The sequence below is a fragment of the Equus quagga genome, chromosome 4 (genome assembly GCF_021613505.1).
Source record: "Equus quagga isolate Etosha38 chromosome 4, UCLA_HA_Equagga_1.0, whole genome shotgun sequence".
Taxonomy (NCBI): Eukaryota; Metazoa; Chordata; class Mammalia; order Perissodactyla; family Equidae; genus Equus; species Equus quagga.
The window spans coordinates 11,667,816-11,694,773 of NC_060270.1; the positions used below are offsets into that span (position 1 = coordinate 11,667,816).

Sequence of the window (26,958 nt, forward strand, 5' to 3'; positions counted from 1 at the left end):
GCATAGATATTTTCTCTAATTTGTAGGTGGGGAAACATTTAAGAGAGTTAGAAAAAAACTTGCTTAGGATCTTACAACTCAAGTTAGGGCTGTCTAGCTCCTTTATTTCTTCTGGAAAAACTTTAAAAGAACATATCTTCAAGATTGAGCAGTAAAATGGAAATTTTTAATGTCTCATGACCAGGGTTTAAGTCATATTAGGTGAATCAGACTGAATGAAGGTATGAATTATATTTTTGACAGAAGTGCAATTTGTGGGATACTGAATTTTGTGATATGGGAATCGTATCACAGATGTGAACCCCGGGCTAATTGTTCATTCATTCATCCACTGTATATTTAATGAGTGCTTGAGTGGTAGGTACATTTTTAAGATCTGGGGATACAGCAATGAATCAAATAGACAAAAATTTCTATCCAAGTGGAGCTTTTATTTTAATAGGGGATATAGACAATAAACAAGACATATAAGTAAAATATATGAATGTTAGTAATAAGTGCTGTGGAGGAAAAGATGGGATGGAATGTTGATCAGTACTTGCTATATAACAAATCACCTCCAAATGCAGTGGGTTTCCTGCTCACAGGTCTGTGGGTTAACTGCACTTAGTCTGGTCTAGGCCTGTCTTGGCTGGGGAGCTCTGCTTCAGCCATGTTGTGTGGAAGGGGAGATACCTACAGCTCAGTCTCAGTTATGCTGAGATGTCTACTAGACATTTATTTGTTCTTTTATAGTTTTTAAAAGTTGTTGAGTGGGCTGTTGAATATATATTTGTAGTTAAGGGAGAGGTCAAGGCTGGAGATAATTTAAAGCCTTGAGACTTAAGTGATGTAGAGTAAGTATGGATAAAAAGCCTGAACCTTAAGAAACTTAAGTATTTAGAGGTTGGCAAGCTGTGAAGGAACCAATGAAGAACGCTGAGAAGTAGTTGCCCAGAGAACAGAGGCCCTGTCTTGATCCCATGATTGCCTGCAGGGATCGGTCTTTTTTTTTTTTTTTTTTTTTAACATTGGCACCTGAGCTAACAACTGTTGCCAATCTTCTTTTCTTCTTCTTCTTCTCCCCAAAGCCCCTCAGTACATAGTTGTGTATTCTAGTTGTGAGTGCCTCTGGTTGTGCTATGTGGGACCCGGCCTTAGTATGGCTCGATGAGCGGTGCCATGTCCACGCCAGGATCTGAACTGGCGAAACGCTGGGCCGCCACAGCGGAGCATGTGAACTTAACCACTCGGCCACTGGGCCGGCCCCAGGGATCAGTCTTATTTGTAGCATACAGGCTGCTCTTGACTTCTAAAGGAGGACTCTAGGTTGGCAGAGAAGGCAGTCTGAACCAACACACGGGCTCCCTCTTCTGCATTCAGTGGCCTTGAGGGATGTAGAAGGATGGGTGGCTTCGTTCTTTAAATCAATATTGAGTGCTTAAAGTGTTCCACGTGCTGTTCTAGGCACTAGGGCTATAGCAGAGGGATAAAAAAAAGACAAAATTTCCTGACTTCTTGGAGCTTCCATTCTAGCAGGGACATGAAGCCAAATCTAAAACCAGGAGATTATTCAGTAGGCATAAACAGCAGGTAGAACAAAAGTTCCATTGGCCCAGGTTCCAAAGATTCAAGGCAGAGAAATCCAGTGGTAGAAAATTGGCAGAGGTCTGGGCATGGGGTCATTTGGATACCATGTCCTAATGATGTCTGGCTAAAACGATTTAAATACTAATATTAAATTGATTTTACCCTCATACAGAGTCAAAAAACGAAGTCTATAGAGTCAATGTCAACTTTCATTTTCCGGAAATGTTGCCTTCATCACAAAGCCAGAAAACCTAAACCAAAATTATTCTCCCTTTACAGTTATTCTTCTTCCTGTTTCGTTTCCTAACTATCAAGTATTAAATTACAGTACTCTCTAAATGATTTCCAATCCATAAAATTAACTTTCTCACTTTCCAATTTTTTTTCCTATGCATTTCACAGAATTCAATTCTAGGTTAAGACTACAAGGTTTGGATAATTTGGATAAATGTTTTTCCCTCATTTTCATATCTAATTTCATATCCCAGAATCGGAAGTTTGCATTTTCTTCAAAAAACCCATAAGTACTATGTATTGTTTCTGAATCCAATTTTATAGATAAGATAAAAGTGACAAAATTTTAAGTTAGGGTACGGTAATCATTTTTAATTGTAACTAGTATTTATTGAAGGCCTACTTTGTGCAGAGCAAGGTCCTCTGCATATCTCCCTTTTAAATATCTGGTCTTTCAGAAAATAAATATTATCCAATTCACGAAATGGGTAGATATCTGTTTCCTGAATTAAATTGTTAAGCTGTTTTCTAAGACAATGTTGTCCAAAGTGGAGTATGCACACATTGGCATATGTGAAACTGTCTACTGGGGTGTGGGAACAAATATTAGAATTTTTCTTTTTACTTATTTTACTTTATTTTTATTTTTTGGTTAGTGTAAGCATTTATTTTTATTTATTTTTTATTGAAATATGGTTGACATACAATGTCATGTTAGTTTAGGTGTTTAGGTATTAGTTTTAGGTATACAGTTAGTTTTAGGTATACATCTATATACATTAGGAAATGATCACCATGGTAAGTCTAATAACTATCTATCACCATACAAAGTTATTATAATATTATTGACTATATTCCCTATGCTGTATATTACGTCACTGTGACTTATTTATTTTATAAATGGAAGTTTGTACCTCTTAATCCTCTTCACCTGTTTTGCCGAATCCCCTACCTGCCTCCCCTCTGGCAACCACTAGTTTGTTCTCTGTATCTTATGAGTCTTTTTCTGGTGTTTTTTTTTGTTTGTTTTGTTTTAGAGTCCACATATAAGTGAAAACATACGGTGTTTGTCTTTCTCTGACTTATTCTATTTAGCATAATACCCTCTAGGTCCATCTATGTTGTCACAAATGGCAAGATTTCATACTTTTATATAGCTGAGTAATATTCCATTGTGTGTGTGTGTATGTGTGTATATATATATATATATACACATGACATCTTCTTTATCCATTCATTTTTGATGGACACTTAGGTTGCTTCCATATCTTGGCTATTGTAAATAATGCTTCAGTGACCATAGAGGTGCTTATGTCTTCCAAAGTAGTTTTTGTTTTCTTCAGGTAAATATCCAGAAGTGGAATTGCTGGATTATATGATAATTCTATTTTTAATTTTTCAAGGAATTGCCATCCTGTTTTCCATAGTGGTTGCACCAATTTACATTCCCACCAACAACGCATGAGCATTGCCTTTTCTCTACATCCTCTCCAACACTTGTTATTTATCTTTTGACGATAGCCATTCTGACAAGTGTGAGGTGATATCTTACTATGGTTTTGATCTGCATTTTCCAGGTTAGTGATATTGAGCATCTTTTCATGTTTCTGTTAGCCATCTGTTTATCTTCTTTGGAAAAATGTCTATTCAGGTCCTCTGCCTATTTTCTAATTGGATTGTTCATTTTTTGATATTGAGTTGTGTGAGTTCTCTATATAGTTTGGAAATTAACCCCTTATTGGACATATGATTTGCAAATATCTTCTCCCATTTAGTAGGTAGGCTTTTCGTTTTCTTGGTGGTTTCCTTTGCTGTGTGAAAGCTTTGTAGTTTGTTGTAGTCCCATTTGTTTGTTTTTGCTTTTGTTGCCCTTGCCTTAGGAGACAGATCCAAAAAAATACAGTTAAGACCCATGTCAAAGAGTTTGCTGCCTATGTTTTCTTCTAGGAGTTTTATGGTTTCAGGTCTTACATTTATTTTGTATATGTACATTTTGATTTATTTTTGTATGTGGTGTAAGAAAGTGATCCAGTTTCATCCTTTTGCATGTAGCTGTCCAATTTTATCTACACCATTGTGTATTCTTGCCTCCCTTGTCGCAGATTAATTGACCATATAAGCAGGAGTTTATTTCTAGGCTTTCTATCTTTTTCCATTGCTGTATGTGTCTGTTTCTATGTCAGTACCATACAGTTTTGATTACTATAGCTTTGTAATAGTAATAGTAATCAAAAGCAGGGAGCATAATACCTCTATCTTTGTTTTTTTTTTAAAGATTGGCACCTGAGCTAACAACTGTTGCCAATCTTTTTTTTTTTTTTCCTGCTTTATTTCCCAAACCCCCCTGGTACATAGTTGTATATCTTAGTTACAGGTCCTTCTAGTTGTGGGATGTGGGATGCCGCCTCAACGTGGCCTGATGAGCAGTGCCATGTCCGTGCCCAGGATCCGAATCCTGGACCTCCGAAGCGGACTGCGCGAACTTAACCACTCGGCCACGGAACCGGCCCCTCTATCTTTGTTGTTCTTTTTCAAGATTGCTTTAGCTATTTGGGGTCTTTTGTGTTTCCGTACAAATTTTATGATTATTTGTTCTAGTTCTGTAAAAAATGCCGTTGGTATTTTGATAGGGATTGCATTGAATCTGTAGACTGCTTCAGATAGTATGTGCATTTTAACAATATTAATTCTTCCCATCCATGAGCATGGTATATCTCTCCATTTATTTGTGTCATCTTCAGTTTCTTTCATCAGTGTCATATAGTTTTCAGAGTACCTGTCTTTTACCTCCTTGGTTAAATTTATTTCTAGATATTTTAGTCTTTTTGATTCAATTGTAAATGGGATTGTATTCTTGATTTCTCTAACAGATCGTTATTGTACAGAAATACAACATATTTCTGTATATTAATTTTGTACCCTACAACTTTATTGAATTTATTTGTTAGTTCTAATAGTTTTTTGGTGGAGTCTTTAGGATTTTCTATATATAGTGTCACGTCATCTGCAAACAGTGACAGTTTTACTTCTTCCTTTCCAATTTGGCTGTCTTTTATTTCTTTTTCTTGTCTGATTGCCATGGCTAGGATTTCCAGTACTATGTTGGATAAGTGTGGTGGGAGTGGCCATCTTTGTCTTGTTCCCTGCTCCTCCAGCACATGCCCTAAAATTAGTCAATGAATTTCCTTCATATATGATTGAGGCGCTTTTCAAGCTGCCACTTTTTCACTGGGACTGGAGCAAGTGAGTTTTTGTGCACCCTTTAAGAGAGGAGTCTTGGTTTCCTACAGCCCTCTGATTCTCCTGGATGTAATCCCTGCTGGTTTTGAAAGCCAGTCATTGTGAGAGCTTGCCTTCCCAGTGCAGGTCCCCCAAGTGGGGGAGCCCAATGTGGGATTTAGACCCCTCACTCCTCAGGGAGGACCTCTGTGGCTGTGATATCCCTTCCACCTGTGGGGTCACGCTGCTGAGGGTGTGGGTCCCCGCCAGACCACATCTCTGCCCCTCCTACCCATCTTGATGTGGCTTTTTCTTTATATCCCTATTTGTGGAAAACCTTTTCTGTTAGTGTTCAAGTCATTCTCAGAGGTAATTGCTCTATATGTAGTTTTAGTTTTGGGAGGAGGCAAGCCTGGGATTTTCCTTGTCTGCCATCTTGATCCCAAGTCTACTTATTTTAATCTCATTCTTTTAAATTTTATATTATAGTAATACCTGTACATAATTCCTAAATGAATTGCTATTCATATGTTTTCATTGTATGCTCAGATTTATTGCTTTAGGGATATATGATCAAAAAAATTTAGAGACTTCTCCAAAATCTTTAACCTTAACAGAGCATTTAGGCAGGCATTAATTATTATTTATTTCACTACCATATAAGGTATCTGGCATTGTTCTGAACTGTTTTGTTGAACAAATGAATTCTCTTAGCAAAAGTAATGTGAATAATATGCTATGAAATATTAAGATGGCATGATTAATTATCTTTACAGTATCATTTACTAACCAGTAAGATCATATAAGTAGTTTTGTTTCTGTGTGTTTGTCTTTGTGCATATTATTTAGTTTAGCTTATAATTGTACTAAGCTTGTGTAAAGTCAAATATTGCACTTAATGGGACATAGTGGAAAGAACATGGAATTTTTAGTTGGTGAAACTTGGGCATGAATTCCTGCTCTTATTGATTTATTAGCTTTCTAAGCCTCATTTTCTTAATTTTTAAAGTGGATTGCTATAATGTTTATCTTTCAGAGTTGCATGAAGATCAGATGTCTATTTAATGTACATAAGTACATAGCCCAGAGCTTAACATATTGGAGCTGATGAAAATTAATCTTATTTTCAATGAAACCAATTTAATACACCTAGTTAATTTTATATGAAAGGAAACTCTTCATAACCAAAAGCTTGATCTACCTTCTTACCTGAACCCTTCTTACAAATTTATGCCTTTCTGAGATAATGAGGTGTAGCCAGTTTTCTCACATGGGTGGATCTAGTTGGATTTGGGTAGGGTACGCTTTGTCATTGGTCCGAGGTAGAGTACGTGTTGTATCCTCCATTCCCTGCTTGATTATCATCTCTACATGCGTCATGTCTCAACATTCTGTCTTGTTTCCTTTCTTTTTTCATTATAGTCTAACAACTGTAATGACAACATAATATTTTTAAATTGCTGAAAACAGTCCGTTTTTGGAGAATTTGCTAAGGGGTAACATATGCTGCTTCCATTGGTTCCTAGCTACATTTCTGAATAGCCTTGTTTTGGCAATGCTACCTGTAAACAACCTGAAATTGATGGGTAGTTTAAAACCTGGATGATTTTTTTCAGGTAAATCCTAAACTGTGCATATTTAATGTAGGTACATTCCAAATAGTCAAAACAAATTAATATATATTCTTTAGGTTTGCTGTGTAAGACCAAAAGTAACTGCCTGGATAGATCTGAAGAGAATTAAAAACCTGCTTCTGACAAGATACTAATTTTGGCAAGGAAATTTCCTATTTTGGCAGATTTATAAGGAGGGGGCAGTAGGTAAACATTGCAAGGTTCTTGCTTTCTGTTATGAGATGCCAGACAGTGCTAACAATGATCTTTGCAAAATGGCAAGAGCTGAGATGGACAATGAATACCTTGATCTTTTGGGGCATAAAATATCCTCAGCTTCTGATAACTTTTGCAGAGATTTTCCAAGCATCGTCCATCAGTCCTGGAGTTTGCCTAAGCAAACTATATATTTTTACTTTGGGGGAAAATAATGTTTTTGCCACCCATGTCTAGGTATGTTCATTTTGTGGTCCAAGAAATTAAACAAATACAAAAATGGAAGAAACTAATGAAGAGTTAGAAAGCCAAATAATCAGTATATTTTGTTGATTTTTAACATGGCTAATAACAAAATAATGGTACAATCTATTATTCTTTGAGTCTAACCGCATGGCCCTAGCTGTTCTTGTCTACCTGGAGCTTTCTAACGTATGAGAAATAATGACTTTGAGAGTGCTAGAGCTACAGAACTCCTGCTTTACTACTTTAAAAGCTACCAAGAATGGCTGTTGATGCTTGTCTAGCAGACATAATCAGATCAATAATAGTTAAAATTTTGCTTCTAAGTAACTCCCATCATAAATGTCTTGATTTATTCCTAGGAAGTGTCCTTTTCATATTTTTTTGTCTTGAAGTGGTTACTGTACTTCTCATCTGTGGCCCAAACATCTCACATCTCAGCCTCTTTAGAAGTTTTTTGGAATTCTTTTGGCAAAATCTAACAGAAGTGATAAATAGCAGTGTCAGAGTTTGCTTTGCTAACAGACCCATGAACTTCTGGAGTTTTTAATTTATTACATTTTTAATTTAATGCTGAAGTAGTAAATCCAGTTTTTTAAAATACCTATCAAAATTTTTACCAAGTTGCATGTTCAAGGTTGTTTATTGCAACATTGTTAGTTGCAATGCATAGACAACTTCCCATAACAAAGATTTATCCAGCCCCAAATGTCAATAGTGCTAAGACCAAGAAACACTGATTTAGTGGGCATAATAAAAGTTCTCAATAACTGAACTCCTCTCCTGAAAAATACTAAGTACATTATTTTCTTTTCATGCTAACAGCATTGAGAAAAGCAAGCTTTATTTTTATTGTTTTTGTACTGACATTCATTTCCCCCCTGGCATCTTCTGATCTCTAAGTGCCAGAGCTGACAAGGGTACAAATTCATGGGATATCTGCCCGACACATTGAAATATAAACTTGGTGGCCAATTAGAGCCTCTGACTTGGTCAGGTGACTTAATTAAGATGAGCATTTGAGTAGATTTAAAAAATAATGTGCCTGTGTACAGTTTAGGGAGGTGACAAGAGTGCTACAGGTAAATGTTTAAATGAATGATTAACAGCTTATAAACAAGAGTGCTTTGATGTGAATAAGCACAGCTTAAAAAATGGGGAAATGAAACCTTTTAGTATTTAAAAAAAAGGTTGTCATAATTTCAGTAGGTAAGAGGGAAAGTGGGAGCTGGGAGCTCAGAGGGAGCAGTAAGAAAGGCATTTACTGTTGTCAAGATATGGAAGGCAGTACCTTATTTTTCAACCAGTAAAACAGCCTGCAGATAAAATCATCTTGGTTGGTGGATAAAGCTGTGCTGTAAATTTACACTGAACTTTAGCTTGTCCTCTGATCAATCAGCCAGAACCTGAATAGGTCCTGCCAAAGAGCAGTCCCTCATTTCCAGGAAGGCAGAGTTAATTTTTCGTTTCCTGTTGACAGAAAAAGTCTATTGAAATGAATACACCGGGGGAAACCAGATTCACCCCTTCTCCCATGTTAACCCTGATTTTAAAGGTTTCCTTCAGCCTTTTCTAGAACAATGAGAACCTTGGGTTATCTTGGAAGCACAGTGATAACGTTTCAGGCTGGCTACTTCCTCTCTGTTGCTAGTTGCTTATGCCCTCCTTCCCAGTGGAGGCTGTAAAGTGCTCCTGCTGCCGCTATTGCTGGTGTCTTTGCCTCTGCTCAGCTCCTGAGGAATGATGGGATTGATGGTCCTCTCCTGGAAAACCGTTCAGCACAGAGATTCAGCACAGGTTGTATTTTTAAGCAGGCTGAAATAGAAAGCCAGTAGCCTTTCTTAACTCTTAATTCAGGATCCATGTCTTCAGATTTGTTGATTAATTTTACGCCCTTTTCTTTTTCAAGCTGAACACTGAATAGCTGAGCAGAGACCTTCCGTCCTCTCTACCTTGTTGCCAGAGGATTTTCCTCCCTTTGTCTCAGCCTTGTAGTCAGTGCAAACAGCTACTGACTGAAGGAGAGCTTATCAGAGGGAGAATTATCCGTGTCTGAGCTTTTAAATTCTGGAAATGAGGGGATTGTTTTCTCTGGAAGAGGCATATGTTTGTGTGCTCTGTATATGAAATGATGCCTAACTGTTGCTTTTTATTAAATTAATCAGTGAGGTTATAGAAACCATAAAAAAAGAACAGTTTGATCACAATGCTAGTTTTGTTAGGGATGGGCAAAAAACTAAGAGGTGTTAGAAAGCTGTCTGTTTTAAGGAAATTTGTTTTGAGGAAATTTGGATGGTCTGTGTGTATTTGAATCTTCACATTTGTGTTTTGATTAAGAAGTATTAGTTAGCCTTGAATTGTTGGGGAACTACCCTTGTCTCTCGAGACTCTGTAACTTAGAGCTGGTGTGAGTCAAATATAGAATATAGATAGTCTCATAAGTAGGAATACTTGTTTTGCAGATGATCCCATGGGACTTCTTTTGGCCTTTATACCAGGAACTGAGTTACCCCTTCCCCATTTAAGCTCATTAATGACAGGATACTCAGACCTCAAAGCTTAGGAGGGTTCAGGTCCTGCAGTGTTTTCTTCCTCTCTTTGTGTTAAGTAGGTTTTTCTGGCTTTTTGCGAGACTTAGCATCATGTAAAACAATGTTCTTTTGAGTAAACACAATCTGAATTCTTAATAGATGACTTACAAATTATCTTGTGGAACACGTTTTCTTGATTTGGGAATCACCTATGCTGAATTGCCTTTTAGTAATGGGCTTCCAAAAGTCTACTAATCTAGTTTATTGGGTATATATTAAATATTCTATTAGAGAAACTGGCTACTCAGTTACTGAGATAAATATGTGGTCCAGAGGCAGCAAGTGAGAAACTTTGTCCAGTCTTGTGCTTGGCAGCAAGACTCTCTAGTTCTGTTTTATTTATGCTATTGCTGCCACTTTCTTTTGTTTCTCCTCATCATTTCTTTCTTTGCCCCAAAGCACCAAGCAATAGTGTTACTTATGTTTGCTTTAATACTTCCTGGGCTTCTGTACAGTGGGATCAGAAAGGGAAGTCAGCCTAGCAGAGGGGAATGGAGTCTAGAGGCTTGAACTCTTAGTAAAAGGGATCAAATAGAACTAAGTTTAGAAGAGTTGGTCTTGGGATGGTTAAATTGAGAGCTGTATAAATAAACATATACTGAGACTCTATTACCCTTTTTGTTTTCATTTGTGTTGCCTCAGTATTGTTTTTCTTTCAGAAAACATCCACAACATCCATTAATTTTTGAAGCAGAGTATGCAAGAGTTTTTTGCATCCCACCTCTACTATTTTATGGAGATACAGAATCATACAATTTTGGGAAAAAGTAGCTAAATGTTACTTTTAGACTAAAAGAAAACAAAACAATTAGTGCTATCAAGATTGTGTTAAACAGGAATGCATATACCTCTGTGGGAAATAAATTAGTACAAACCTTTTGGGAAGCCATTTAGCAATATGCACCAGGAGGCTTAAAATAGTTGTTTTTGTTGTTGTTGTTGTTGTTGTTGTTTTTGCTGAGGAAGATTGGCCCTGAGCTAACATCTGTGCCAGTCTTCCTCTGTTTTGTATGTGGGTGGCTGCCACAGCATGGACGCCAACTAGTGGTGTAGGTCTGTGCCCAGGAACTGAACCTGGGCTGCCAAAGGAGAGCTCACCAAACTTAACCACTAGGCTACAGGTCCCCACTAAGCCCCAAAATCTTTGTTTTTTGACCTGGGAATTCTGCTTCTGAGAATTTATTGTAAGAAAATAATAATGAATAGTAGAAAAGACTTTATGGACAATGGAATTTAATACAAAACTAATTATTTATAATGAAAAAAAAATGCAAACAATCTAAATGTCCGTCTGTAGGGAAATGGTCAAGGAAACCCCAGTCAACCAACTATTGTGTAGTCATTTAAGATGTTTACTAGGAGCATAAAATCATATGAGAGATGCTTTTGATATAGTGTTCAGTGGTGAAAAAGATAGTGTAACATTGTCTATTTAATATGATTACAAATTGGTAAAATATACCTGTGCTTGGGAAAAATTAAGTATATTAAAAGGTAGGCAGTAATTTATGTTTGGTTGCTGAAACTATGTGATTTTCATTTTCTTTTATAGCAGTTTCAAAATTTTCTTCACTCATACATGTGGGGAGGAAGAATGTAATGCTCCTATCTTCCCACTAAAAATATTACTTTCTTTTCAGCTTTAAACAACAGTGGTAAAAGTCAGTCTACAAGCATTGGAATAAGACTTGCAAAAGAACGTTGTGCAGCATGGATTCTCTACCAGAAGAATTTTTTGTAAGGTAAGGGATAGGTTGATAAAAACCAACTGCATTTGTTGCTTTCCGAAAATATGACATTTGTCTTTTCCATATAACCTTGGGAAGCTAGTGCGAATGAGATGTCCTTATGTTACAAGACAATTTAGCAACTTTGATTAGTGGGGAATATAGACTGAGTGAAATCTAATTTTAGCAAATTTCTCTAAGGACCACCCCTGGCTAAAGAGCTAAGAATTAAAAAATGTACCACAGCTTGCTACACTTGGGGCATTCTCACCAAAATAATGTTTTATTTATCATTTAACAAGCACGTACATAGACTTACTCTTTGCCAGGCATTGTTTTAAAAGCTTTTACAAATGTTAACTTACATAAACATCATAACAACTCTATGAGGTGGATGCTATTATTATTCCCATTGTATAGAAGGTAACCTAACCATAACAGAAGACTCTACGGAGTGGTTCAGCTGGGCCCAGGCCTAATGACAATCTGTGCCCTCCAACCAGGGCAAGTTCAGCCTGCGGATACCTCTCCCATATAATACTAAACAGCACGTTACTACTGGAGATCTCTCTCCCACCTTGAGCTGTCTCATATAATAAGCAATGTGATCTGTTGATTTATTTTACAAGCATTTACCGACCTCCTTGGTGCTTAGGGAATAAAGACTGAGACAAAATTTGTGTACTTAGAATTATGATGTAGTAGGAACACATGTAAAAAGCTATTATATCGTTAGACAAAATAGATGCATAAGTGTTATATTAGAGTTGCTGTGTGTATATAGAAAGGAAAACTAATTATTGACTGAAGGTTGAGTAGGTTTCCACAAAGTGACATTTGAACTGAACTTTAAAGGATAAGAAGCATTTTGATAGGTGTAGAAGCTGAGGGGATGGGAGGTCATTTGCATGAGGAAACAGCAAGAAAAAGGCTTAAGATAAATTCTTGGGGAGGATTTCGAGTGTCCTGCTACGGAGGCGGAAGTGAGCTGTATTTTGTGCAGAGCCATTGACATTTTAAGAAGAGAAAGGAAATTTTACACTGTAGTTCGGAAAGACTACTATCAATAGTGGGAAGGATGGGATGACAAGATACAGCACTTGTAATAGTTCAGGAAGAAGCTGATGAAGGCTTGTACTGATAGGAATAAGAAACAGTAATAAAGGAGGGGTTTATAGAACTAGAATGAACAGAATTCTGTGACTGCTTAAATATGAGAAAAGGGGCAAAAGAGAAGCAGAGGTGGCTCAAAGTTTTCTAGTGACCAGAAGGAAATATATACCATTAGCTAACATTGGCATCAAAAAGGAGAGACAGGTTTATGTGTGTGTGAGAAAGAAAGAGAGGCCAGATAATGGGTTTAGTTTTGGACGTGAAGAGGTTGAGGTTCTGCTAAGATATCCCTGTGGAGGTTGTCAAGTAGGTAGATGGAACTATGTAGCTGTAGCATCAAAGAGCAGTTAGGGCTGGAGATAGATTTGGGGATCATTAGAATGGGATGCTATTTGAATTCATGGACTTTTGCTCACTAATTTATTTGTTTTTATATTTATTCATTCAATAAATATCTAAGTACCTACTTTATGTCAGATGTTGGGATAGATACTTGGAGTTTAAGTAGTGTTTAAGAAGGGCCTGATCCCTATCTGAGAGTATTTATACATGGGCATAAATGAGATTGATTTAATAGAAAATGTAGTTAAAAAAAAAGGCTAAAAATGGAAGATTACTATATATACTATGTATATTTAGGATATATCGTTATAGCAAAATTTCAGCTCCCAGCAGCAGAAAAAGGATACAGGTGGTAAAAATAGAAGATGAGCAAAAGAAAAATCCTAGCCTGTGTTGTCTAGTTTTAGCTTTACTACTGTCTAGGTATAGAACTTAGTACAAGTTATATATCCTCTCTGGACATCAGTTAGAGAATATAGTGGCTGCCATTTATGACACCTGATGTACCTTCCTGTTCTAAAACACAGGGAGCATGGGTTGGTAGTGTTAATGTAAACAGTCCTATATTAAATATTATTAAAATAATAAATGAATACGATGAATGAGAGGAAGAGGGATAGCCAGTGGTACAAACTCAGAAGTGCCTAGCTTCTCAGGGCTCAGAGGAGAACCAGCAGCAGCAAAGAATGCAGCGGTTTTCAAGGAGGATTGAAAGGTGTGATGGATAGTGTTAAATGATCCAGAAAAGCCAAGTAGAATGAAGAACTAAAACAAAGCTTAGCTTTGTAGGAATAGCAAATCGGATTTCATTAGTAACCTATTTTAATGTTGGGGAGGGAGTGAGAATTAGTTAAGATTACACAACAAAATTTGTTATGGAACCTGTGGGAAATATAGCAGCTCATTTCCCACTCTTTGATTAAGAAGCTCTGAAGTAGGGTTTGATCATCTGGATGTTTTGAAAGCTTCACAGGGATTTTAATATGCATCTTGGACTGAGAACTACTGGGTTAAAGAGTGAATGATTATGAAATGGAGTTAGCAAGTAGAGTATACATTTGAGAACATTTTGTACTCTTTCTCAAACCTTGAGAGGCTTCAGAATACTGAATACTGGTCTATATTGTGTGTCTGTTAAAGATGAAAAGTTTTTTATATCAGCTTTCTGTTCTCTCTCCCACCATCCAGTGAGGGCATAGCATAATTTCTTTTCTTTAACTTGAGTCCCTAAAGAGATATGGCACCTACCACCATTAACAGTCTTTGATACATACACACTTGTGAAACTTTCAGACAAAAATTCACCTGTTCGATTCTTTACTACTGCAATTTAATTGTGTTCTTTGTAAGGAGATGCTCTGAATACACCCTTCTTTTTCATTTAAAATAGGGATCATCCTGTAGAGGAGCAGACTGAGGAAACCGAGAATAAGGTAGAAAAATCAACTGATCAACTGGTAAGAGAAGATTGAATTTTCATTAACTGTTACTTAATTAATAATTATTAATTATGTATGAGATTGTAATGCTAAATCCAGTTTAATTATCTGTTAAAAATTTTGAAGTGAGTCCAATTTCCTACTTTAATATGTAAAATTACGGTCATAATTAAATCTTTCTTTGATAACTTGCATCTCAAAGTTATCTTCTTAAGCACCAATCCTCACTATAAGTTAAAATTAGTAGACAGTTGAATTGACTTGCCTGGAAACGTTCTAACTGTGTTTTAAGAAATCTCTTATTTGTCTTTTAAAAGCAAAATCCAAACAAAATGAAAACTATACACAGACAAAGAAAACATACACATACAGAGAATTTTATTTAGTAAGAAATTTCACTGAGTTGCTTCTGAAGTTAATTTTCTTCCATATTTTTATCGTCTTTAATGTTAGAACTTCCAGTAATGAAAGAGAATAACTGAATGTACATTAATATAAGCTTTTCATTGCCAGTCATGGTATGCTTTATGGTAGATAAAATACACACACATGCACACAACACATATGCTTATATTTAGTGAAGAATAAGTAAAGGGGTATTTGTTTGTTAGCTTCTTGTTGGTGCAGTTTTCACCTTCCACATATATAATGATTGATGTCCACTTCTTAGTAAAGTTTGTAAAAGTTATCAAATAACTTAGGAGGAGAAAATATATAAACATAAAATAATCATAGTATTCACCTGCATGAGGTTGTCACCATAAAAAATATTGCAGAGGAAATGTAACATGTTCACATGTATGCAGAGACATGCAGTTCAACCAGAGGGATTAGATCCAAAAAAGACATTTCTAGATTCAGATTTGCCTATTTCCAAAAGGCAAGGGAAGTAGAAACTTTGACTTGAATTTGGTTTAGATGCTAAATCAATTTTGCAAAAATGAATTCAGTATCAAATATTTTAATGACTAACTTAAAAAAATTGTATTTATAATAAGAGAAATACTTAACAGTCATGAAGCTTATGGTATTTCCTGTTGACAAAATTTTATTCATGCCATAATCTTGCTTGTGTATCAATTTTGTAATTAGTGTTAGATGATTCTTTGGTTACTTCTGACTGTATAATTGACCTTTAGTTTGAAATATAAGCACTACTGACAGTGTGGAAGTTTTTTTTTTTTAACTTTTTGAAAAATTTCAAACCTACAGAAAAGTTGTATGAATAGTACAACCAACGCTTAAATATCCTTCACCAAGATTTGTCAAACTATTAAAGTTTTCCTACATTTTTGGATGTAATTTTTATATAGTGAAGTACTATAAAAAGTAAGGTGTATTTGTTAAGTATTGATAAGGATGAAGGAATCTTAATTTAAGACTCAAAGCCAGAACAGGAGAGTAAGCAGATAGTCTTGCAATGGACTTTATGGTTCCTAGTCACTTTCCTGGGTAGTTCCAGGTCTGTTAGAGACCTGACAGTCAGAGTCAGTCATCACCAGGGCATTTTTAGTGATTCAAATGCTACATGGCCTCTGCAGTAAGATGATGTCTGTTCCGATTTTCATAGGTTAGCAGCAACTTATTCATATTCCCACAGTTTCAATAAGTTATAGGAACTGTGGTGTCTTATTAAGGTTTGAAGAAAGGCCATCATTTATATGTTCCAGGTCCTTTAGCCATTTCTGTTGCCCACTCATTTCTTACAACTAATGTTAATAGACAGTCCAGCAGGACTTGACTATATAGCTATCAATTAACCATTAATAATGGCTTTATTAAGTCTGTAAGAATCAGTTCCTGAAGTCCCGAAATTATTGCTTCTTACTCAGCTCTGACTGAATTGAGGGGTTAAGAGTCATTCTATTTTACTCCTTCATTTATAATTTAAATGATTACAATTCTGTTCATTTTCAAATTACTATGTGTTTAGTAGCTGATGTATCAGCCATATAATATAAAAAGCACTCTTAGATATGATTTTCATATTATTATGTAGTATAAGCTATATACTATTTTAAATTTAGTATTTTTTATGCCTTAAATGAACCAATTCAATACATGCTGTGTATTTCTCAAGGGCAACTGTTTTTTAAGGCCTAGCTCACATTTAAACCTAAAGTCATTCATGTTTCCCCTCCTCCCACCTTACAAAAAAGGGGTATAATTATTCCGTCTTTGAATCTCTACTTTGTTTATAACTTCCAAATGAGTTTATGATGGCTTTCCCTATATTAAAATTTCTTGAGTTTTGGCCTTAAACTTCATGCTGTATTGTAAGTTCCTTGAGAACAGAGAGAATGCCTTATTCTTATTTGGATTTTCTGTAGTTCTGTCACAGTGATCTACACAGAGTATGTAGAAGCACTTTTTTTTTTTAATACTTTGGCTGGTTTTAATATTAGAATAAATAAGAATGTAAATTTTTAATAAATAATGTCTTGTAGGACAAACAGGAAAACGACACACCTACTGATCTTGTCCCTGTTAACCTACTATTAGAAGTGAAGAAGTTATTGAATGCAATTAATACTCTACCAAAAGGTGTGGTCCCTCACATTAAGAAGTTCTTACAAGAAGATTTTTCTTTCCAAACTATACAGGTAAGATCATAATTTGTTTTTGAGGGCAGAAGTGCAGCTCTGTATATGACTATCTAGGGAAAACATACCATGTTCCTTTACTCTCACATTACTACCACACTCACAACACTTCTGACACTGGATGTGTGAGTTTATTTCCACACTGACCAATTCTCCAAAACTAGCTTGGTGTCCTACAAGTCACTTTAATTCTGACGCTATCTACCTGGCGTTGGCATCAGATCCCACAAATTAAGGGCTCAGTCCCACAAGACCGCCCTGACTTCAGATGCCATTTGCAAGTCTTAGGCTGTCTCCGGTACTTCTGACCAACTGGCTATAAGTTGAAACTTTTGGGTTCAGTAATTTGCTAGAACAGCTCACAGAACTCAGGGAAATGCTTGCTTATGTTTATCAGTTTAATACGTAATAAAGGGTATGAAAAAGGATACGGATGAACAGCCAGATGAAGAGAAATGTAGGACAAGGTCTGAAAGGGTCTCGAGTGCAGGAGTTTTATTGCTATGGAGTTGAGATGCACCACCCTCCTGGCACGTGGATATGTTCACCAAACTGGAAGTTCTGTGAACCTCGTACTTTTAGGATTTTTATGGAGGCTTCATCATGTAGGTATGATCAATTATTAATTGATTTCCAGCCCCTCTGTGGGAGTAGGGGATGGGGCTTAAAGTTCCAAGCTTTTAATCGTGGCTCCTTGTTTCTGGTGACCAGCCGCTATCCAGGAGCCCACCAAGAGTCACCTCATTAGAACAAAAGACAATCCTATCACCTAGGAAATTCCAAGGGTTTTAGGAGCTCTGTGTCAGGAACCAGGGTCAGTGACCAAATATTAGTAGGAACTAGGAACAGAGATCAATATATGTATGTATTATTATTTCACAATGACTCTTTCTTTCTTTTCTTTTTTGTTTACCACAACAGTCCAGCTAAGTTCTGGAAATCTTCATCTTACTTCTTGTGAAGGGCTTTGGTGTCAGTCTTGACTATGGACTTTTACTCATGAAATAAATATAGTTGGTGCTAGCCTTTCAAGAACAATGGTAGGAAATGGATTAGTAGCTTGTAAACTGTTGAATGTAAGGTCCAGTGTTTATTCTAATTCTACTGATAACCTATAACATGCCACTCTGGGACAGGGGACTGCTTTCAGTTTTCCTAATCTGTAAAATGTTGACAAATTTTTTAAAAATGTAAGAGTAAGAAAAATAATGCTCCAAACTTTTGGATTTATGAGTGAAATAAATATTCTAGAGAATATATTATAGATTTTCATCTTGCAAATAGTTTTTCTAGATAATTTGTGGAAACTTTCAGCACAAGATGGGTATAATTCTTAAATTAATGGAATTTTCCAAAGTTAAAGAAAATGACCTCCTCTTTTCTTTGTGGCAGTTAATTTGGGAGGAAGTGGGCAAAATACCATAGGTGTTTTGAAAAGGCCACATTTGCCTTTTCTGTGAAAGAATACATCATTAGTTATTTCCATGAAACAAATTAATACTATTATGATTAAAAATTCAAATTGAAAATATCTAAAGACTTTGTATATACTATTATAACCTTAACTGAGATAATTTACCACAGTATGAATTCTGGTTTGAAATTGATGCAGTAATGCCACTATTCCCTCTTATTTTTTCGAAATTGCCCAGAAACAACAGTAAGAAACGGAAATCAGGTAGCCTTTATGTATGCAAGCAATATAGTCAATTAGAGGGTAAAAAGAAAAAGAAAAATTCTTATTTATAATAGCAACAAAAAGGTAAAATGCCCAGGAAAACACTTAAGAAATATGCAAGATACAAACTAGTATTTCTTGAAGTTTCTTGTAAGTCACCTGCATCAGACTATCTGCACCCCGAACTAGTCCTAAAGAATCAGAATCTCTGGGAGTAGATCTGGAAATCTGAATTTTAGCGAGGACTCACGCACTCTGATTTTCTTCAAATTAAGTTTAAAAATCAATACTCTATATTAAAACAATAAATAAAATGTCTCTAAAACTCTATTAAAGGTTAAGAAAAGAAGACTTGAAGGGAAAGTAATACATGTAGGAAGACAATGTGATAAAGCTGTCAATTTTCCTGAATTAAAATTTACAAATATCATATAATTCCAATAAAAATGATAAAGGATTTTTTTGTTATTGTTACTAAAAGCTAATTCTAAAGTTCAAATGGGAAATAAAAGGAAGACTAGCCAAGAAAATTATGAAAGAGAAGTGTAGGGGAGAATGCCTGGGAATACCACTTAGGTATTAAAACTTATTATGAAGCTCTAATAACTAAAAGATTGTGTTACTTGCTCTTGACTTTCCAGACAAGTCTAGAAAATAGAAGACAAATTCCAGAAGTAGACCCAAATGTATACAGAACTTTTATGTATGATAAGATGATAAAAATTGATAGTACTAATGGGTAAATGCACAAATCAACAATCCCAATGGGAGATTTTAATGTAGTTCTCTTAATAACTGATAGAACATGGACACAGTAGAGCTGTAGCAAACTTGGTCTAATTGATACACACACACACACACACACACACACACACACACTGTAGCAGACAGTGGCAGAATATACATTCTTTTCAAGTGCACACAGAACATTTACAAATATTGACCATATACTAGGTCACAAAGCAAGTCTCATCACATTTCAAAGAATCAAAACATACATGTTCTCTAACTACTGTACAATTAATTTAGAAATCAATAATAGGAAGATAAACTATTGTTCCTAAATTAAGACATATACCTCTAATCTAGGTAACTCATTTGTCAAAGAAGAAATCACAATGGGAATTAGATAAATTTTGAACTGAATAAAAAATATATACCAAAACTTACATTATTAGGTAAAAGCTTTGCTTCAAGGAATCTTTATAGCTTAAAATACATATATTAAAAAAAGAAACAAGGTTGAATACCAGTCATCTAAACATAAAGTTCAACAGGTTAATGGAAGAACAGCAAATTAAAAACAAAGTCAAAAGAAGGAATAAAGATAGCTAAAACTAATAAAATAGAATAAAACATAAAAGAGGTCAATAAACCCACAACACGGCTTTTTGAAAAGACCAATAAAATTGATAAATGCCTGGTAAAAATGTTCAAAGAAAAAGAAAGAAGGGAAGAATAACCAAAATCATGAATGAACATGAAAACAGTACAAATTCCATGGTCATCTGAAGGATAATAGAGAATTCTGCTACTTAGAGTGGCTGCCTGGGTTGGTTTAGAGTAACCTTCCTTTGAGAAGAACTAGAAAAACTGGACAAAATCTTTTTTTTTTTTTTTTATTAATGTTATGATAGATTACAACCTTGTGAGATTTCAGTTGTACATTTTTGTTAGTCATGTTGTGGGTACACCACTTCCCCCTCTGTGCCCTCCCCCCAACCCCCCTTTTCCCTGGTAACCACTGATCAGATCTCCTTATCAATATACTAACTTCCACCTATGAGTGGAGTCATATAGAGTTCGTCTTTCTCTGACTGGCTTATTTCGCTTAACATAATACCCTCGAGGTCCATCCACATTGTTGTGAATGGGCCAATTTTGTCTTTTTTTATGGCTGAGTAGTATTCCATTGTGTATATATACCACATCTTCTTTATCCAATCATCAGTTTCTGGGCATGTAGCCTGGTTCCACGTCTTGGCTATTGTAAATAATGCTGCGATGAACATAGGGGTGCAATGGACTCTTGAGATTTCTGATATCAGGTTCTTAGGATAGATACCCAGTAATGGGATGGCTGGGTCATAGGGTATTTCTATTTTTAACTTTTTGAGAAATCTCCATACTGTTTTCCATAGTGGCTGTACCAGTTTGCATTCCCACCAACAGTGTATGAGGGTTCCTTTTTCACCACATCCTCTCCAACATTTGTCACTCTTGGTTTTGGATGTTTTTGCCAATCTAACGGGTGTAAGGTGATATCTTAGTGTAGTTTTGATTTGCATTTCCCTGATGATTAGCAATGATGAACATCTTTTCATGTGTCTATTGGCCATATTCATATCTTCTTTTGAGAAATGTCTGTTCATGTCCTCTGCCCATTTTTTGATCGGGTTGTTTGTTTTTTTGTTGTTAAGCAGTGTGAGTTCTTTGTATATTATGGAGATTAACTCTTTGTCAGATAAGTGGCTTGTAAATATTTTTTCCCAATTAGTGAGCTGTTTTTTTGTTTCAATCTTGTTTTCCCTTGCCTTGAAGAAGCTCTTTAGTCTGATGAAGTCCCATTTGTTTATTCTTTCTATTGTTTCCCTCAACTGAGGAGTTACAGTGTCCGAAAAGATTCTTTTGAAACTGATGTCAAAGAGTGTACTGCCTATATTCTCTTCCAAAAGACTTATTGTCTCAGGCCTAATCTTTAGGTCTTTGATCCATTTTGAGTTTATTTTGGTGTGTGGTGAAAAAGAATTGTCGATTTTCAATCTTTTGCATGTGGCTGTCCAGTTTTCCCAGCACCATTTGTTGAAGAGACTTTCTTTTCTCCATTGTAGGCCCTCTGCTCCTTTGTCGAAGATTAGCTGTCCATAGATGTGTGGTTTTATCTCTGGGCTTTCAATTCTGTTCCATTGATCTGTGGACCTGTTTTTGTACCAGTACCATGCTGTTTTGATCACTGTAGCTTTGTAGTATGTTTTGAAATAGGGGATTGTGATTCCGCCGGCTTTGTTTTTGCTCAGGATTGCTTTAGCAATTCGCGGTCTTTTGTTGCCCCATATGAATTTTAGGATTGTTTGTTCAATTTCTGTGAAGAATGTTCTTGGGATTCTGATTGGGATAGCATTGAATCTGTATATTGCTTTAGGTAGTATGGACATTTTAACTATGTTTATTATTCCAATCCATGTGCAAGGAATGTCTTTCCATCTCTTTATGTCATCGTCAATTTCTTTCAAGAAAGTCTTGTAGTTTTCATTGTATAGATCCTTCACTTCCTTGGTTAAGTTTATCCCAAGGTATTTTATTCTTTTCGTTGCGATGGTGAATGGGATTGAGTTCTTGAGTTCTTTTTCTGTTAGTTCATTGTTAGTGTATAGAAATGCTACTGATTTATGCACATTAATTTTATACCCTGCTACTTTGCTGTAGTTGTTGATTATTTCTAATAGATTTCTATGGATTCTTTGGGGTTTTCTATATATAAGATCATGTCGTCTGCAAACAGCGAGAGTTTTACTTCTTCGTTACCTATTTGGATTCCTTTTATTTCTTTTTCCTGCCGAATTGCTCTGGCCAGCACCTCCAGTACTATATTGAATAGGAGTGGTGAAAGTGGGCACCCTTGTCTTGTTCCTGTCCTCAGAGGGATGGCTTTCAGCTTTTGTCCATTGAGTATGATGTTGGCTGTGGGTCTATCATATATGGCCTTTATTATGTTGAGGTACTTTCCTTCTATACCCATTTTACTGAGGGTTTTTATCATAAATGGGTGTTGGATCTTGTCGAATGCTTTCTCTGCGTCTATTGAGATGATCATGTGGTTTTTGTTTTTCATTTTGTTGATGTAGTGTATCACGTTGATTGACTTGCGGATGTTGAACCATCCCTGTGTCCCTGGTATAAATCCCACTTGATCATGGTGTATAATCTTTTTCATGTATTGCTGTATTCGGTTTGCCAAAATTTTGTTGAGGATTTTTGCATCTATGTTCATCAGTGATATCGGCCTGTAGTTCTCCTTCTTTGTGTTGTCCTTGTCGGGTTTGGGGATCAGAGTGATGTTGGCTTCATAGAATGTGTTAGGGAGTTCTCCATCTTTCTCAATTTTCTGGAACAGTTTGAGGAGAATAGGTATTAAGTCTTCTTTGAATGTTTGGTAGAATTCTCCAGAGAAGCCGTCTGGTCCTGGACTCTTATTTTTGTGGAGGTTTTTGATTACCGTTTCTATTTCCTTACTTGTTATTGACCTATTCAGATTCTCCATTTCTTCCTGATTCAGTTTGGGGAGATTGTAGGAGTCTAGGAATTTGTCCATTTCTTCCAGGTTGTTCAATTTGTTTGCATATAGTTTTTCATAGTATTCTCTTATGATCTCTTGTATTTCATTGGTATCTGTTGTGATTTCTCCTCTGTCATTCCTAATTTTATTAATTTGTGGTTTCTCTCTTCTTTTCTTGGTGAGTCTGGCTAGGGGTTTGTCAATTTTGTTAATTCTTTCGAAGAACCAACTCTTTGTTTCATTGATCCTTTCTATTGTCTTTTTTGTTTCAATATCGTTTATTTCTGCTCTTACTTTTATTATTTCCCTCCTTCTACTGACTCTGGGCTTTGTTTGTTCTTCTTTTTCTAGTTCTGTTAGGTGTCGTTTGAGGTTGCTTATGTGAGCTTTTTCTTGTTTAGTGAGGTGAGCCTGTATTGCGATGAATTTCCCTCTTAGGACTGCTTTTGCTGCATCCCAAATGATTTGGTATGTCGTGTTCTCATTTTCATTAGTCTCCAGATAAAATTTGATTTCTTCTTTAATTTCTTCAATGATCCATTGTTTGTTGAGAAGCGTGTTGTTTAGTCTCCACATTTTTGCACCTTTCTCTGCTTTTTTCTTATAGTTGATTTCTAGTTTAATAGCATTATGATCAGAAAAGATGCTTGATATTATTTCAATTCTCTTGTATTTATTGATGTTTGCTTTGGTTCCCAAAATATGGTCAATCCTTGAGAATGTTCCATGTGCACTTGAGAAGAATGTGTAACCTGCTGTTTTTGGATGAAGTGTTCTATATATATCTATTAAGTCCATCTGGTCTAGTTTTTCATTTAATTCTATTATTTCCTTGTTGATTTTCTGTCTGGATGTTCTGTCCATTGGTGTTAATGGTGTGTTGAGGTCCCCTACTATTATTGTATTGTTGTTGATGTCTTCTTTTAGTTCTATTAAGAGTTGCTTTACAAATTTTGGTGCTCCTGTGTTGGGTGCGTATATAAGTGTTATGTCTTCTTGGTGGGGAGTCCCTTTTATCATTATATACTGTCCCTCTTTATCTTTCTTTATCTGTTTTGCTTTGAAGTCTACCTTGTCTGATATTAGTATAGCGACACCTGCTTTCTTTTGTTCATTATTAGCTTGGAGTATTGTTCTCCATCCCTTCACTCTGAGTCTGTGTTTGTCTTTGGGGCTGAGGTGTGTTTCCTGGAGGCAGCATATTGTTGGATCTTGTTCTTTGATCCATCCTGCCACTCTGTGTCTTTTGATTGGGGAGTTCAATCCATTTACATTTAGAGTGATTATTGAGATGTGGGGTCCTACCACTACCATTTTGTGTCTTGTTTTCCGGTTTTCTTCAGTTTCCTTTGTTTCTCGTCCCATGGTTTAATCTGTTCTGATGTAGAGCTGCTACTCTCTGTTGTTGTCCTTCTACTTATCTCCTCTGCTCTTGGTTTTGTAGCCCCTTTCCTTTTTTGGATTTTTCAGGAATGAGGGTTTTCCTGAGGATTTCCTGTAGAGGAGGTTTTGTGGCAATGAACTCCCTTAATTTTTGTTTATCTTGGAAAGTTTTTATTTCTCCATCGTATTTGAAGGATATTTTCGCTGGGTAGAGAATTCTCGGCTGTAGATTTTTGTCCTTCAGATTTTTGAATATATCATTCCACTCTCTTCTAGCCTGTAAAGTTTCTGCTGAGAAATCTGCTGATAGCCTGATGGGGGTTCCTTTGTAGGTTAGTTTCTTTTGCCTGGCTGTCCTTAGTATTTTCTCCTTGTCGTTGACTTTTGCTAGCTTCACTACTATATGCCGTGGAGTTGGTCTTCTTGCATTGATAAAGTTTGGAGATCTATTGGCTTCTGTCACCTGAAGACCCATCTCTCTCACCAGATTTGGGAAGTTCTCGGCCATTATTTCTTTGAATAGGCTTTCTGCCCCTTTCTCCTTCTCTTCTCCCTCTGGTATACCTATAATCCTTACGTTGCATCTCCTAATTGTGTCTGATAATTCTCGGAGAGTTTCTTCATTTCTTTTTAGTCTTGCTTCTCTCTCTTCCTCTGCCTGCAGCAATTCTATATTGCCATCTTCCAAATTGCTAATTCTTTCCTCCATATTATCAGCCCTACTGTTCAGAGCATCTAGATTTTTCTTAATCTCCTCTATTGTGTTCTTCATTTCCAATATTTCTGTTTGGTTCTTCTTTATCGTATCAAACTCTTTTGTGACATAGCTCCTGAACTCGTTGAGTTGTCGGTCAGAATTCTCTCTTAACTCATTGAGTATTTTAATGATGGCTGTTTTGAAGTCATCATCATTTAGGTTATATATCTCATTTTCTTTGGGATTGTTTTCTGTGTATTTGTTACTTTCTTTCTGTTCTGGAGACTTAATGTATTTTTTCATATTGCTTGATGTTGTTGATTTGTGCCTCCGCATGGAGATAGAGTTTAGTTGCTCCTTTCACTTGTTCCAGCTGCTGCGGTGGGGGAGCAGCTGTTTATACTGCACCAACCAGGAACCCTGTCCGCAGTTGCTAACTGGGCCTGGGCCCCTCCTCGTAGCCACAGTGGTCCTTTGGATTCCCTCCTCTGCTGTGGGGGCCGTCACAGGGGGGCTTCAGGCTGCTGGTGCCTACTGTTGCAGCCCACCTAGATGTGCTCCCTCCTTGGGGTCTGCAACGGTGTTATGGGCTTTTCCAGCGGCCAGGGGTGGGATCACTTATATTTGTCACTCCGTTGCTGTCGGCACCCACAAAATCTCACTTGTCCTCTATGGGTCGCAGGAGAGCTATTGGCATCTTCTACAGTCTGTGGTTAGTTCACCTAGCTATGCTGCTTTTGCCCTGGGGTCTTCCAGCCTTGTGGCTGCTGGCTGGGTGCCTTCTACTGGTGCTGTGCAGAGGCTTTCCCTAAGGCTGCTGTGAGCCTGTAGGGTTTCCCCCTAGGCTACGGAGCTGGGTCTCTGGAACTCCCCCCAGCCCCAGTCCTCTCCGAGATCTCCAGCTATCCCTAGTCCCACGGGGCGGGCAACAGCAGCTGGGGGTCGCCCCGCCCTCTGGGATTCTCTCCCGGCCTCTCCTGGAGCCGTGAATGCTGGGCGTGGCCCCTCTGCTAATGGCAGACAGAGAGTTTTGTCTGCTGCCCAGGCGGAACTCCAGCGCTTCCCCTCCGGGTCGCAGAGCCGGCCCTTGAAGCTTCCCCCAGCCCCAGTCCTCTCCGAGATCTCCGGCAATCCCTAGTCCCATGGGGCGGGCAACGGCAGCTGGGAGACCTCCGTACCCTCAGCGACTCTCTCTGGGACCCTCCGGGCGCCGCGAACACCAGGCGGGGTCTCCCCGCCAATGGCGGGGAGAGACTCTCCCCGCAGGCTCAGGTGTGCAACTCCAAAGTTTCCCTCTGCGTTTAGGAGTAATTGCGGGGGGTTTAGGTAGGGTTCTGGTCACCTGTTTCCACCGTCGCTCCTCTGTTGTGTGCTCGCTCCTGCCCTAGATGTGTGCAGATCCTCTGGGGGCGTCCGTTGGAAGAAAGCCGCTTGCGGGTACTAGGCTTCTCGGTCGGGGTCGGAGAGTTTTCACCTATTTCCACATCCTCCCGGAGGAAAGTCCGTCCGCCTTTTGATGTATAGTCGCGTGGGTATCTCAGACGTCCTGAGATGCTGTCTGGATATCCTTTGTCAAGCGATAAGTGTCCAAATAATTGTAGACTCGAAGGGGGAGAGACAAAGAGGACTACTCACGGCGCCATCTTGGATCTTCTCCGGACAAAATCTTTTAGTAATACTTGTGCTTTTCTGTTAGATCACATAATTCAACTAGGGGTTAAGATGATTCCAAGCTTTACTTCTGTGAGAAAGGGTCTATTTAAGGTGTACCTTGTGTAGCAGATACTGTCAATGCCCTGCCCATACCCCTTGGCCCCTTGGCCTCTATCATTTCAGTATGCTCTGGACGGTTTCCAGTTTTCAGTATTTATATCTCTATGCCTCAGGGCTTTTTTCCTGGAACTGCAGAAGACTGTACTTCTCATGGCAGTTCAGAAGTTCCAAGGAATTAATACTCCCCCCTCACTGCAGAAAGCAGTCAGTCAGTAAGCCTTATAAATATCCCAGTTCTCTCT

At 37.2% G+C, this 26,958-nt stretch overlaps 1 protein-coding gene across 13 annotated transcripts in view; it reads left to right on the forward strand.

Moving 5' to 3' along the window:
- The window catches only part of DZIP3 (DAZ interacting zinc finger protein 3), a 102,039-nt gene that overhangs the window by 4,696 nt on the left and 70,385 nt on the right, over positions 1-26,958 (forward strand). For 12 of the 13 annotated variants that reach the window (XR_006888230.1, XR_006888231.1, XM_046658592.1 and 9 more), the window contains exons 2-4: positions 11,326-11,427; positions 14,258-14,324; positions 16,754-16,909. Coding sequence is in view for 11 of the 13 variants with exons in the window: in XM_046658592.1 (XP_046514548.1) it covers positions 11,396-11,427; positions 14,258-14,324; positions 16,754-16,909 (255 nt within the window). In the remaining 2 variants the exon portion in view is untranslated. The remainder of the gene's footprint in view (positions 1-11,325; positions 11,428-14,257; positions 14,325-16,753; positions 16,910-26,958) is intronic. The other variant, XM_046658595.1, reaches the window with a different exon arrangement.